The sequence below is a fragment of the Sarcophilus harrisii genome, chromosome 1, assembly GCF_902635505.1.
Source record: "Sarcophilus harrisii chromosome 1, mSarHar1.11, whole genome shotgun sequence".
Taxonomy (NCBI): domain Eukaryota; kingdom Metazoa; phylum Chordata; class Mammalia; order Dasyuromorphia; family Dasyuridae; genus Sarcophilus; species Sarcophilus harrisii.
The window spans coordinates 336713079-336726583 of record NC_045426.1 but is presented as its reverse complement, the minus strand read 5'-3'; the positions used below and the strand labels follow the sequence as shown (position 1 = coordinate 336726583).

At 35.4% G+C, this 13505-nt stretch overlaps 1 protein-coding gene across 3 annotated transcripts; it reads right to left on the bottom strand.

Annotated features, from left to right (window-relative positions):
• Positions 1-888: 888 nt before the first annotated feature.
• Positions 889-12455, bottom strand: LOC105749526 (zinc finger protein OZF-like). 3 transcript variants are annotated; one of them, XM_031945629.1, is made up of 5 exons: positions 12178-12453; positions 10967-11060; positions 9356-9482; positions 4456-4616; positions 889-1143 (listed from the first exon to the last, which is right to left on the bottom strand). In XM_031945629.1, the coding sequence occupies exons 2-5, from the start codon at positions 10994-10996 to the stop codon at positions 1135-1137; spliced, it is 327 nt and encodes a 108-aa protein (XP_031801489.1). In that variant the 5' UTR covers positions 10997-11060; positions 12178-12453; the 3' UTR covers positions 889-1134. The 3 variants fall into 3 exon arrangements, with proteins under 3 accessions (XP_031801489.1, XP_031801487.1, XP_031801488.1); XM_031945627.1 differs by lacking the exon at positions 889-1143 and having other exon boundaries at positions 2031-4616; positions 12178-12455; XM_031945628.1 differs by lacking the exons at positions 889-1143; positions 12178-12453 and adding an exon at positions 11406-11851 and having other exon boundaries at positions 2031-4616.
• Between the last annotated feature and the right edge of the window lie 1050 nt (positions 12456-13505).

The window sequence follows — 13505 nt, the reverse complement described above, 5'->3', positions numbered from 1 at the left end:
TAATATATAATAGAATTTTTTTTCTTTTTTATATAACATCTCTAGCTGGAGTTGCTAGTTCTCATAATGGGTCAATATTTACCCTCCTATAACTTTTAGCCATTTTTCTCACTTCTATTCTTTGGAACAATAGATCTACTTACTCTTCTATGTGAATATCATTTTAAATATTTAAGATAGATAGTATGTCTCTCCTTAGGGAACTTAAACTAGATATTTTTTATTAATTTAACCATTCCCTCTATGACATAATTCTCAAACTGTCTTTGTTACTTTACCCTAGACAAACTTCAGTTTATCAATGGGCTTCTGAAATTGTGGTGTCCAAAATTTAACACAATACTATTAATTCGGTTTTGCCAAGAAAGTAGAATGTGCGTATAACTTTTCCTGTGGTCCAGATAATATTTTATATTAATTCAGCCTAACAGTATTTTATTTAGATAGATCATAGATGCCTATCACCAGGTTGAAAGGTAAATTTGTATTTTCATATTTTCATTTTTGTTTTAAGTGTCATAGTTTAAAAGTTTTTTTTTTTTCCTGCCACTGCCACTGGGCCAGAGAAATGGTTCCCTAGCCTCATCTGAAATGCTGAATTTAAAAAGGGTACAACTTATTTTTGCTACTTTTTGCCGTTTTAAAAAATAGAATTAGAGGACATTGTAGATTTCAAATTGTGTTCAAAATCAGTCATGGAATTTTAGAAAGGAAAGGAACTTTAGACACAATTTTAACCAACCCTTTCATTTTTGTAATGATATTTAGGAAACATAAGGCATTTTGCATGAGGCAAAATGCCTTTATATGGCATTATGGAGATATATTCTCATGAATAATTCATGAGAATTATTCTCATTATTATTGTTACAGATGAAGACACTAAAACCTAGAGAGATTTAAGTTGATTCAACCAAGGACACACACAAATGTTTTGAAAACAGATTTATCATTTACTAAATTACTGTGACTAGGATCAAAATAGTTTTGTTTCTTTTGCCATGGCAGGAGTAGGTGGAGTTGATATTCAATTAAAAACAGTTGTTCTATGTACAAGGCATTCTGCTGGATGCTAGTCCTTTTGTTCTGCGAAAGAAGGGTCCCAAAGTGAATAATCTGAGAACCACTGGCTGACTAAAGCACCTGTCAATGTTAATAAAAAAAGAAATTCATTAAGTAGAGTAGTGATGATGAGTACACAATACAGGTATACCTTTAAGCAAAACCAATATGGAGACATTTAGATTTTTTTTTTAACTTAATTGACAGGGATTGAGGAGGATCATTCACATTAAGAAACACACACACACACACACACACACACACACACACATTGCCTTTCTTTAAATGACAAACTCCACTAGTCCAGTTAAAGTAATTTAACTTTACATGAGATTTTTGAGGAATATATACTACCATATAAACATGGTAATATTCCATTGTACCTGAACAAAAAAAAAATCTGTATAATTTGGAGGACTTCTGAAATGCTTCATTCTCACAAAACCAAGAAAAGGGGGAAAAGAAAAGTCTTAATATTGATAAGGAATTGAAGAGATTCATTTATGAAAAAAAGACTGAAAAAAAAAACTGAAAATGAACTGTGACTCTTAAAGACTACTTTAGGAAAGACTCCACAACTTATCTCATAAAAATAACTCCCTAAAGTATTTAATAGTTTATAAATGTGTTTCCTTGCAACAGCCCTGTAAAGTTGCTGAAAGGTATTATCTTCATTTTACAGTGAGGGGAAACCAGAACTCAGAGAGTAGTTAATTGGCCACAGACAAATTATAAATGGTTGAACCAAGATATGAACCCTAAATCTTCTGAATCCAAGGCTTCTTCCATGATACCATACTGCATCTTTGATGCTCTAATAGGAAGGTTGTCTTCAAAGCCTTATCCTTATTCCAATGATGCTGTTCTAAACACTTTAGCAAATCCTCTTTGGAACTCCATTCAAAATACACACATGGAAAGTTAGTCTTACTACTTTCTAGTCACATCTTATTTTTTGAACCCAAGTGGTCAAAGCTGCATCTTAGCTCAGAATAACTTTTGACTGTTTCCAAAAACCAAATCCACAATCAAAGGATGATGGGGATATTCAAAGTCGTATGTGATAAGCTCTAAACCTACTTCCCAAAAAAGAATTCCACATATGCCTTGAACAAAAGCAATATTAATGAAATATGTTTGTAGCTTCCAAGAGGGAACTACTTTGAAAATTCCAATATTAACTGAGACCTCAAAATTGTGGCCTGATTGTTTAAAAAATAAATGAGTTACATTACTTTATAGTCATGTATCCCATTCATTTTCTGACTAGGGCAGCAGAGTGATAGTTTGATATTATTAGACTGGAGTTAGGTAGACCAGAGAATGGCATATTCACCACCTAGGGATCTACCCCAGAATGTAACCTGAAGAAATCAAATGGTATTAAAAGGACAATGGAACCGTTTTAACTGTGGGAATCCATGACAAAACAATCCCTCTAGTTTTTCTCATCAAGGTAGTATCATTGAAAAATCTTGAAAAATCCATCTGATGTTTTGACCAACCAACACAAATATAAAATTTATTCATAAATCTGAACTTTAAACTTTATCTTTCCACTGTCCAGACCATTCAGTTTTCAAATTCTAATTTTGTTTTGCCAAAGGTCTATTTCCAACTAAATTGGTATTCTTAGCCAACTTAAAAAACTTATTCTTCATTAAATCCCAATGCTTCTTTGCCTATGCATCCTACAACACAACCATAGGAAGCACAATGGTATTAAAAAGAAAGGAAAAGAACAACTTTGTGGGAATTAATAATGAGGGGCAGTTAACTGCAGCTTTTTTCCAGATTGGTGTCATTTACCTTGAACAATTCATCTTTTAACTAATATCAACACAAATATAAAATATTTATGTTTATACAACTAAACATCAAATTTCATCTTTACATTTCCCAAACCATTCAGCCTTCAGATTCTAATTTTGTTCACTGAGTTTCTAGTTAGTTCCATTCATCTTAGCATCTTCTGCCAACTTAACATAGTCTTCTTCAGTTCTAATGCATGTGAATTTTTTGATGGTAACTGAAGTATGATTTATCACTGAAACACTTCCCACATTTGACACATTTGAAGGGTTTCTCTCCTGTGTGGATTCTCTGGTGAGTTATCAAGTGGGAACTTCGACTGAAGCTTTTCTTACATATAGCACACTTAAATGGCTTTATTCCCGTGTGGGTTCTTTCATGATTAACAAGGTCTGAGCTACGACTAAAACTTTTCTCACACATTGTGCATTTATAAGGTTTTTCTCCAGTATGTATTCTCTGATGAGTAATCAGGTTGGAACTGCAATTGAACTTCTTCTCACACATGAGACATTTATAAGGTTTTTCTCCAGTATGGATCCTCTGGTGTGTAAGTAGATGTGAACTCCGACTGAAGCTCTTTTCACAATTGTTACATTTATGAGCCCTCTCTCCTGTATGAATTTTTTGATGGGCAGCAAGATTTGAATTCTTAGTGAATCTTTTCTTACATATGGGACATTTATAAGGTTTTTCTTCATTATGAATTTTCTGATGGTGTATCAGATCTGAGTTCCAAATGAATTTTTTGCCACATTGATTACATTTATGGGGTTTCTCTCCTGTGTGGATTTTCTGATGTGTAATAAGGTGCGAAAGTCTACCAAAACTTTTTCCACAGTCAATGCACTTGTAGGGTTTCTGTCCCGTATGTGTTTTCTTATGTCTAGCAAGATTTGTTTTCTGAGTGAAGCTTTTGCCACATTCAGTACATTTATGAGGTTTCTCTCCAGTATGAATTATCTGATGAATTAGAACATCTGATTTCTGACTAAATCTTTTATCACATGTTGAACACTTGTAGGGTCTTTCCCCTGTATGGGTTCTTTGATGCTGTATAAGTTTTGACTTACAAATGAAGCTTTTCCCACACTTATCACAGTTATTAGTACTTTCTACCAGGTGGATAGTTTCATGGTGAATAAGATGTGTTCTTCGACTGAAGTTTTTTCCCCAGTTAACACATTCATATGTTTGGGATTTCTTATGTATTCTTTCATGTGCAACAAGGTTGGATCTCTGAGCAAAGTGTTTTCCACAAGCGTCACATTTATACGGCTTTTCTCCTGTATGGACTCTCTCATGAGCACTTAGATTTGACTTCTTATTGAAGGTTTTTTCACAGAGAGCGCATTTATAGGGTTTTGTTCTTGTGTGGCTTCTCTGGTGTGAAATAAGGTATGATCTTTTGATGAAGGTTTTATCACACAGGAGACATTTAAAGGATGTTGGTGCTGACTGTTCTTGGAGGCAAGAGATTCTAGTTTCTACAAAATGGGAAAGTTCTTCAAATTGAGTGGAATTTTCAATAGTGATCAAAAGACTTATAAATCTCTTTTCTTGAGGCATGGACATACCTACCCTTTTCTGATCAGAGAATCCTGGTTCATTCTCACTGTCCCTTCCCAATTTAGGATGCAGGGAAATGTCTCTTTTGTACCATTCCGAAGGCACTGCTTCTAGATCTCCATTTTCTGGATTTTCTTGTTGAAAATTTTCCTCTTCCTTTTCACTGTTGTCTCCTGCTGACACAAAGAGAGAATCCAAACACCAGCCTCTCCATGTGATGTGTGATGTGGAGACAAAAAAGTCTGCAAGTGAGTTCTATTTATGTTGAATCCTGACTATATTGGGGCTGAGTTAGATAATATTTAGGAAATTCTTCCTTCCAGCTGCAAACTCACATTTGATTAGCCCTGGGATTTAGTACTCTCAAAGAAGGAAAGGGAAAGAGGCACATTTCCCTTCTTAAGAGAAATAGTGGACTTATTTTTCTTTAAAAACAAACTATTAGCATCATATAAATGTGAACTAATATTCATGGGAACACTGGTTTGTTGATTTAGTTCAAACTATAAAGTTATAGTCACCAGATTTCATTAGCTATCATCTCCTGGAAACATGAGAACTTCTGTTTCTCTGACAATATTTGGGAAATTCTTCCAGCTGCAAACTCACATTTGATTAGACCTGGATTTAGTGCTCTCAAAGAAGGAAAAAGAAAGAAGCACATTTCTCTCTTAAGGGAAATAGTGGACTTAATTTTCTTTAAAAATAAATTATTAGCATTATATAAATGTGATCTAATATTCATGGGAACACTGGTTTGTTAATTTAGTTCGAAGAAAGAGACATGAAAAACTCTAATGAAGGCAGGAAGGTGAGTAGTTAAGACTCATCATCTCTGGAAGAATATGTAAATTATACAGGTTGACATAACAGGATAGGATGCCTGATCTGAAGTCTTTCAGATCTGAAAAACTTACTTGGTGTTTGACCCTGGACTTAGCCAGGGGTCTGGCCAGTTAGCAGTGCCTCAAAGTTCCTCATCTGCAAAATGAGGGATTTGGGCATAATGAACTCTAAGGTTTGTTCTAACTCTAAATTTATGATCCTATGATATCTATAAGATTTTCAAAACACCTGAACAATTGGACCATTGGACAGCCTATATTTATTGTATGAAGAATGAATTCATGATGTTTCTGAGTCCTTTTAATAAGAGAATGATAATAAAGGATGAGTTCATAGTTCTAGGGCTTCCTCATACTCCTAACTTTGTTCTCTTACACAGCTAACCACAATGTGCACTTCAACTTAAATTCTCCAAGTAAAACCCTGGTAGCCCCTTAGTTCTGAAAAAAACCTTGTTGTTGTTGTTGTTTTTTAAATCCCTAGATCAAATTAATAAATTACTTGCAATGACTAGTCATTTCATTAGAAATTGGTGAGATGGCAGAACTTTGATAGGATGATCCTGTTTTTCCACCTCTTTAAGTCAAGGTCTATCACTAGATGAATTTTTTGCCTCTTAAGTAATATCATCTGTTAATAGTTGTGACCTGCATTATTAGAAAGATTATCAATGAAATAATGAATTTTGAATAATTAAAGAAAAACTAAACTACTATATGTATGTAATACCCTCCACCACAAGATCCTATCTGATAGAATCAAAACTCAAAGCACAATGAACACTTTCAACTATCCCTTTATCCTTACCTAATCACTTTTGTTCATATTTTATCACTCTATTCTAAGCCCTAGTTGATATAATTGAAATTGATTTTAATCTAGTCAAGCTAGAAATGGTCCCAACACTACATACCTCATCTCACCCTCTGAATATAAAAACTAATAAAGAAGTTAATGGGATCTATATTACAAGAATTCTCTTGAAAAGTTTAACTAGAAGGTATAGAGTATTTGTCTTAACTAGTTTTCCCTCATTCGACAGCATTAAAACCACTCTTTCTTCTCTATATTTTATTCATCTTTCCCTCTAGTCTTAGAGGAAGACCTGTCTGTCTATGTCATTTCTCTCCAGCCAACTGTCCCCTATGTCCACATATATGTTTTAGCTCTCATCTTTTCCTCTTCTTAAGGAATCTTTCTCTCATTCTTTCCCCATTCTCCAACATGGCTAGTTTCTCCCCTTCATCAGCACTTTTTATCTTGCCTTCAAACATATATATATATATATATATATATCCTTTATATAGGATTTTTCTTTCTTTCCAAATTTCTTAAACAACTGGAGTAGCTTCATCACTTCCATTTCTTCATTACCCATTCCTTCCCTAAACTAGTGACATTAAAAAAAAAAGTTTTCATTCTACAGCATCAACTTTTTTTAGGTTACTGGGACTACTTTTAGATAATCACCCTTTCTCTCTCCTTAAGTTCTCTGTTACAATTAGTACTACTAGCCATCCTTTCTTCCTTAAAATTCTCTTCCCTCTTAATATCTCTGATAATATACTATTCTCTTTCTCTTCTTATCTTTACAGTAGGCTAGAAGAGGCTTCAGAGGTCATTGAGTCCATTCCTTTTATTTTACAAATGAGGAAACTAAAATAAAGGATAATGGTTTTAAAATGGCTCACATATAGTCACACAGCAAATAAATGGAAGAGCTAGGACTTGAACCTAGATCTGTTGACACCAAAACCAGTGCTCTTTTAATTATATCATGCTATCAATCTCTTTTTCCTCATTCCACCCAAAGTTCATTCTTCAGCTTCTTTTCTCTTTTCATTTTCTTGGTCATAGTTTCAATTCTTACTTGAATGCTAATGATTCCCATTTTCTTGGTCATAGTTTCAATTCTTACTTGAATGCTAATGATTCCCCAAACCCTAGTCTCTCTTCTGACAAAAGAATCAGTTTCATATTCCTTTTTTTATTAAAGCTTTTTAATTTTCAAACATATTCATGGACAATTTTTCAACATTAACCCCTGCAAAACCTTGTGTTCTAATTTTTCCCCACCCTCTCCCCAAAATACAATGTTAGTTTCATATTCCTAAGTGCCTATTCAATAACATTGACTTGGATGCCCCATCTACCTCAAACTCGATTTATTTACTATATAGAATTCATTGACTTACCTCTTCTCAACCTACTTTCTCAGATTTCTCATTTCAGTTAATTTTACAACCAATAACCCAATCTCATCATACCACTTTTTTTTTTATATTAACTATCAAATCCCTGTGATTTTTCAAAATCTGAATCTTTCTACTCTTACTATCGCATCCTAAGTCCAAGATTTCATTGTCTTATATTTGGATTACAGCTTCCTCTTACCTGGCATACATCTCTTAATTTCTGTCTTTCCAATACATTATCCACAGCACCAATCTTTCTAAAATAATGATATTCATCATGAACTCAAAAAAACATTCAATAACTTCCCATTGTTTGGTATATTGGGTCCTAACCCCTCATCCTAATATTCATGGCTATTTCTAATCTGGCTTTTCTTTTACTTCCTACACATTATTCCAATCTTTAATCCAGTCATACCTGCCCTCCTTAATGCAATCTTCCCCAAATGCCATTACTGCAACTATACACTGGATCATTCTGTTCCCCTAACTACTCCATCTATCTAAATTCAAGTTTGTTTTATTTTGTTTTGTTTTGTTTTTTATGCTTGTGTTTGGATCACTTCCTTAATGAACCCTGGCTTAATAATTCCACTGATCTTTTCTTTTTGTGATATCACTTGCATTTACATCTAATTAATAATATATTCTGCCACTTGGTTGCTTTCTATTTAGTGCTTTATTCTATGATTAACTTTTTTAAATGAATTTTTCTAATAATTTGTCATATTTTTTATTTCTCATTGCAAGAAGTAGATATTTAATAAATGTGAAATGAATTAAATTCTTTGCCATTGCTTCATATTTTTATTGCTTTGTGTTTTCAACATCATAAAAAATAGTATTGTAAATCTGAGGACATTTTGTGTAAAATTTAATAAAAAATATAGTAATATTAAATACCTATAGACATTCCCCCACTTTAAGAAAACTCAATTTTAAAAATCTGAATTTTTAAAAAATATACATCATAGGGTTAATTATTCATATTACAAAAGAATTTTTGTTTTGCTAAAGGATTAACTTAAGAGTTGGCTTAGGTAACCAGGCTTGAGGTAGTTGGGGAACAATATAGAAACTCCCCACAAAATATCTGGTTTGCTTTTTTAAGATGGTCCAGGAAATTCATGCAAGAAGACATGAATAACAAAAAAGGCAAAGCCTCTCCCTGGAATAGAACATCATAGATATTTCTGGGTACTTGGTCAAGAGCATTTGGAAACAAGTATACCTGTAGGAGAGAGAGGCATAGAACTATCATAGGGATACACACCAGTGTATGTCAACTCAAAATGATAATACATGATATCCCAAACTGAAGGAACTTATGCAATTAAAGCCCAGTTTTTACTGGTTCTTGTTTTCATTTCTTAATATATTAATATAAGATCCCATCTCTGTCATATACTTGCTGTGTAATCCTGGGCAAGTCACTTAATTTCTAATTATCTCAAACTACTCTCTAAAACAGTAAATTTCAGGATAGTTGACAATCTGTATTGGTAGATGGAGTATTCTCATAAGGAGTTAAGTATACCATTGAAATCACAGATCAAGACTAAAAAAATATTATGGATTCTCTTACACCATATTACTGGAGATGATGCAACTCTAGAAGTTCTCCCAAATAATGTACTCCATTTTCTACTAATTTATAACAATAAAATTAAGCAAAAAAAAAAAAAATACCTCACAGTCCCATGATTCCAAAGGAACTTACTATATAAATATATAAAAACTGTTTTCTCTTCATAACTGAGGATGAATCCAAAGCTATTAAGGAAATAGGTTTATAAATTGAATAGGAATGAGCTCTTCCAAAACTATTAAAGTACAAGTCCCAAACTGCCCTTACCAAATGAAGACCTTACCAAATGAGATTAGATCCTTGCAATTCGTTGGCATAGGTTCCCAGCAAAGAGGGTTCTGAGAAGAATCCAGACTCACACATTCCTCTCTGGAGAAATAGACAGCTAAATCCTCGAACATCAGAGGTGCCTGAAACAACATAAGACACCCCACCCAACCCCTATCCCATTCAGTATGGAAGGTTCTCTCCATGTGAAAAAAATCCATTTAAGTCAATCCCTCTTTTAATAAAGTTTTATTAAATTTTTTTTATATTACCTTTATTTATAAACATCCTTCCCAATCCACCTCACCATCCCTTCTTACAAAGAATTTTTTTTTAAAGATAAACAAAAGTTTGACAAAATCAATACATTAACCATATTTGATAGTATATGCAGTATTCCCATATCTTTAGTCCCCCCACTTCTGCAAAGAAGGGAGGTATGTTTTCTTAATTCTTCTCTAGGTCCAAGCTTGGTAGTGATAATTATAAGGCATTTAGTTTTGTTTTGTTTCCTTTCTATTTATATTGTTGTAGTCATTGATTTACTTAAGACATGTAAAGGTTAAGTGACTTCCAAAGGTTACACAGCCAGTTATGTATAACCTTTGGAAATAACCTTTTATTTCCAATTTCCATATTTTTATTTCCAAATAAAATATTTTTTTATGTTGAACTTTTTTATGCTTGACCCCAAATATTCATTATGCCATGCTGCCTTTCAAATATTTGAAAAGCAGTGTGAAGTTCTGGCAAATCTTTTCTCCAAGCTAAAAATATAGATTGCAAGCAGTTCACATATAGAAAATATCTCAGGCATTTGAAAAAATAAGGATTCTCAATTAGGGTAAGCTTTAAAATTCTTCCAGCTCTATGATCTCATATTTATATGTTTATAGATGACAATGCAAATAATCAGTATGTTCAAATGATACAAATTAAAGTGCTTAATGGTATCCAAATCATTCAGCAGTATTACTATACATATACTATGATATATTATAATTGATGTCACAGTTCATAAGCTCATAAAAATAGAGCTGGAAGGGACCTTAAAGGTCATGTCATTTTATAAGATAAGATAAGAACAAAAAAAGAGATAGCCATAAAATTAGGAAGCAAAAGATGTTGTAGGGTAATATATATATATTTCACAGTTGACTTAGATTTATTATTTAGATATATCTGAATTCCACCAAAAAAAACAAAAACAAAAAGGGGAAAATTTGCTGAGAAATTTAGGCAGTGTCTTTAGTACAAGCTAGAGGATAGTTCTCAAACTCAGAGGGACAGCTAGTAAAGGTTTTCCCTTTAGGTCCTTTCCCATCCCTGATTCCTTATCAGCGAGCAACATTCATACCTTAGTTTCTTAACAAACTTAAAAAACTAACTCAAACCTTGAAGCTTTTCTCATTCATCACATTAACTCTCATTCCAGAATGGGAAAGGGAGAGAAAGAAGAGGCACAAAGAAAAAGGAAATTAAATTACTGCTATTGCCTCAAACTCTCACTGAGCTTGGAGTTCTGAGCAAATATAAGAACTTTGGCCATAAAAGATGGATTAATTTCAGTGGTTTTTGGGGACAGGCTTTGTTCTGAAACAGAAGGAAGACATGAACAATACATTACCTGGGACCCAGCAGCATGGATAGAAGCCATTTATTTCCTGATCTCTGGAGATCCCCCTCTTCAGGAAGAACAGGACGCTGGAGAACAGAGAGAGCTAAAGAAGAAAGAATTCACCTAAGAGTCATGCTTTATACTCCTTACTAGTTAATATGCAGAATCTATCCATACTTATTGTTATTTCACTTTGCAAATGGATGGGGAGGAAAATGGAGGGATGAAGAAACATCCACTGCCAATTCCCATATATTGAGACTGCCTGAAGAGGATAGGCTGGTACCCAAATGATGTAGCTATAGTTCCCTCCTGAGGAAAAAAAAGACCTGAGCCAACAGCCTACAGCTGGCCATGGACCACCATGCACATGTTGCTTAGTGGGATAAGGAAGTGAAAATGTTCTTTAACTCAATCAGGAAGCGAAAACGAGGACATTGCTACTGACCTGTAGTGAAATCTCCAGCGTATGCCTTCCAGTTCTAATAGTGATTTCATCAATATGTATCTGACAGCTGAGTGATATTTCTAAAATTATAGTCCTTTTCCTTTCCTAACCATTTGTCACCCCTCTGGTTCCAGATACCTCAATGTACTGTTCTATGAATAACACAGCAAAGGGAATGGAATTAAGTCCTTAAAGTATTTGTTGTAAAGAAAGGAACTTTCATTTGGATGTGACCCGTCAAAGATGATCATACTGACGCTTAACGTTATTATGAAACCAGAGCAAAACACCTTTGTGACAATAGTAAATGACAAGCTATTGAAAATTTTCCTGGCTAGTAAAAGGTTTGAGTTACTCACCCAGATGAAACCCGCTGTGCCATACTGGCTGCAATTAAAATCAATAGACTGAAAGGAAAATTTGGTCTTAACAAGGGCAGGCACAGATTGGTGTTAAACCTGTGTAGAGCAAAGGAGAAGGTGGGCAGGGGTAGCTGGCAGAAGGACCTCGGTCCCCTGCGCGGAGGCAGAGTCGGGGTGTGGGTGGGGGAGCTAGGAGGGTTAGGGGCAGTCATGTCCATTGCCCCTGCCTGCAGGGCTCTCTGCAGAGCGACGGCCGGAACTCAGACCTTCCTCAGGGAGAAGTGTTCACCTCCCAAAGCTGCCTCCTCTTCCACCTGGGGCCCCTCCCCCCTCTTTGCACTCCCTCCATCTCCTCTCCTCCCCGGGAAGCCTCCCTCACCCAGAATGGATCACTCAAAGTATCTCCCCACCTCGGCCTGCCGCTCTGGAGGTGGTGGGGAGGTGCCCCAATCAGGGATTGAGATGCTTCTCGCCTGTCGCCATCTTGCTTCCCCTCCCCCCTTTCCCTTTAAAAAAAAAAAAAAACAACCAATCATCGTTCTCAATTCGGACGCCCCACAGCCCATCCAGACTGGGATGCAAAGTCTGTCTCTAAGGAACTGACAGTAGGGTACCCACCGCCGCGTGGCTTCATGGGAAATGTAGTTCGCAGGCATCCCTAAACGCTGAGGCGCAGACAATTGATTGCAATCTTGCGGGGGTTGGGAGTTCGAGATGGAAAACAAAGGAAAAGATGCCTAAAAGGTGCATCTTACTGGAAAAGGGGGGAGAGAAAGGAGAGGAAGTCTTACCCAAAAATTGTTTTGCTTAGCGGCTGTTGGGAATGGAAGAAGTGTTTTCTCCAGAGTATTCGTGAATCCAAACCAAGGGTGCGGACAATAATGGCGGTTTTCTTTTATTTTTTCTGTTAATTAATTTATTTTTTATGCAACTTTTTTCTTTTCAAAACACGTGCCTAGACATTTTAAAAACTTATCCTTTCAAAACCCTGTGTTCCAGTGTTTTCTCCCTCCCTTCCCCTCACCTCATCCCCTGGACTGCAAGCAATCCAACATAATAAACGTGCAGTTCTTCAATACATACTTCCACGATTATCACGTTGCATAAGAAAAATCAGAACAAAAAGTGGAAGAAATGAGAAAGAAAACAAAAAACAAGCAAGCGACAACCACAAAACAGGCCTCTCTGGTACAGACGGCGCTCTCCACAGGATCACTGGAACTGGCCTGAATCACCTCTCTAGTCCATCAGAATTGATCACGCTATCTTGCTTGGCCGTGTACAGCGATCTCCTGGTTCTGTTCCCTTCACTCAGCATCAGTTCATGTCAGTCTCTCCAGGCCTCTCTGAAATCATCCTGCTGGGGCAGCTGGGTGAGACAATGGATAAAGCACCAGTCCTAAAGTCAGGAGGACCTGGGTTCAAATCTGGCCTCAGACACTTAACACATCCTGGCTGTGTGACTCTGGGCAAGTCACTTAACCCCAATTGCCTGAGCCAAAAAAAAAAAAAAGAAGAAGAAGAAGAAGAAAGAAATCATCCTGCTGTGATCGTTTCTTACCAGAATAATTACATTTATATACCATAATTTATTCAGCCATTCTCCACCTAATGGGCATCTACTCAGTTTCCAGTTCTTTGAATGACAGTTTTCCTAATGAAGTTCCTAAGATCAGAGGAATAAGAAGAGTGAATTTTGTGTAGATGTTACAAGGATGACAGGAATCGCTTACAAAAC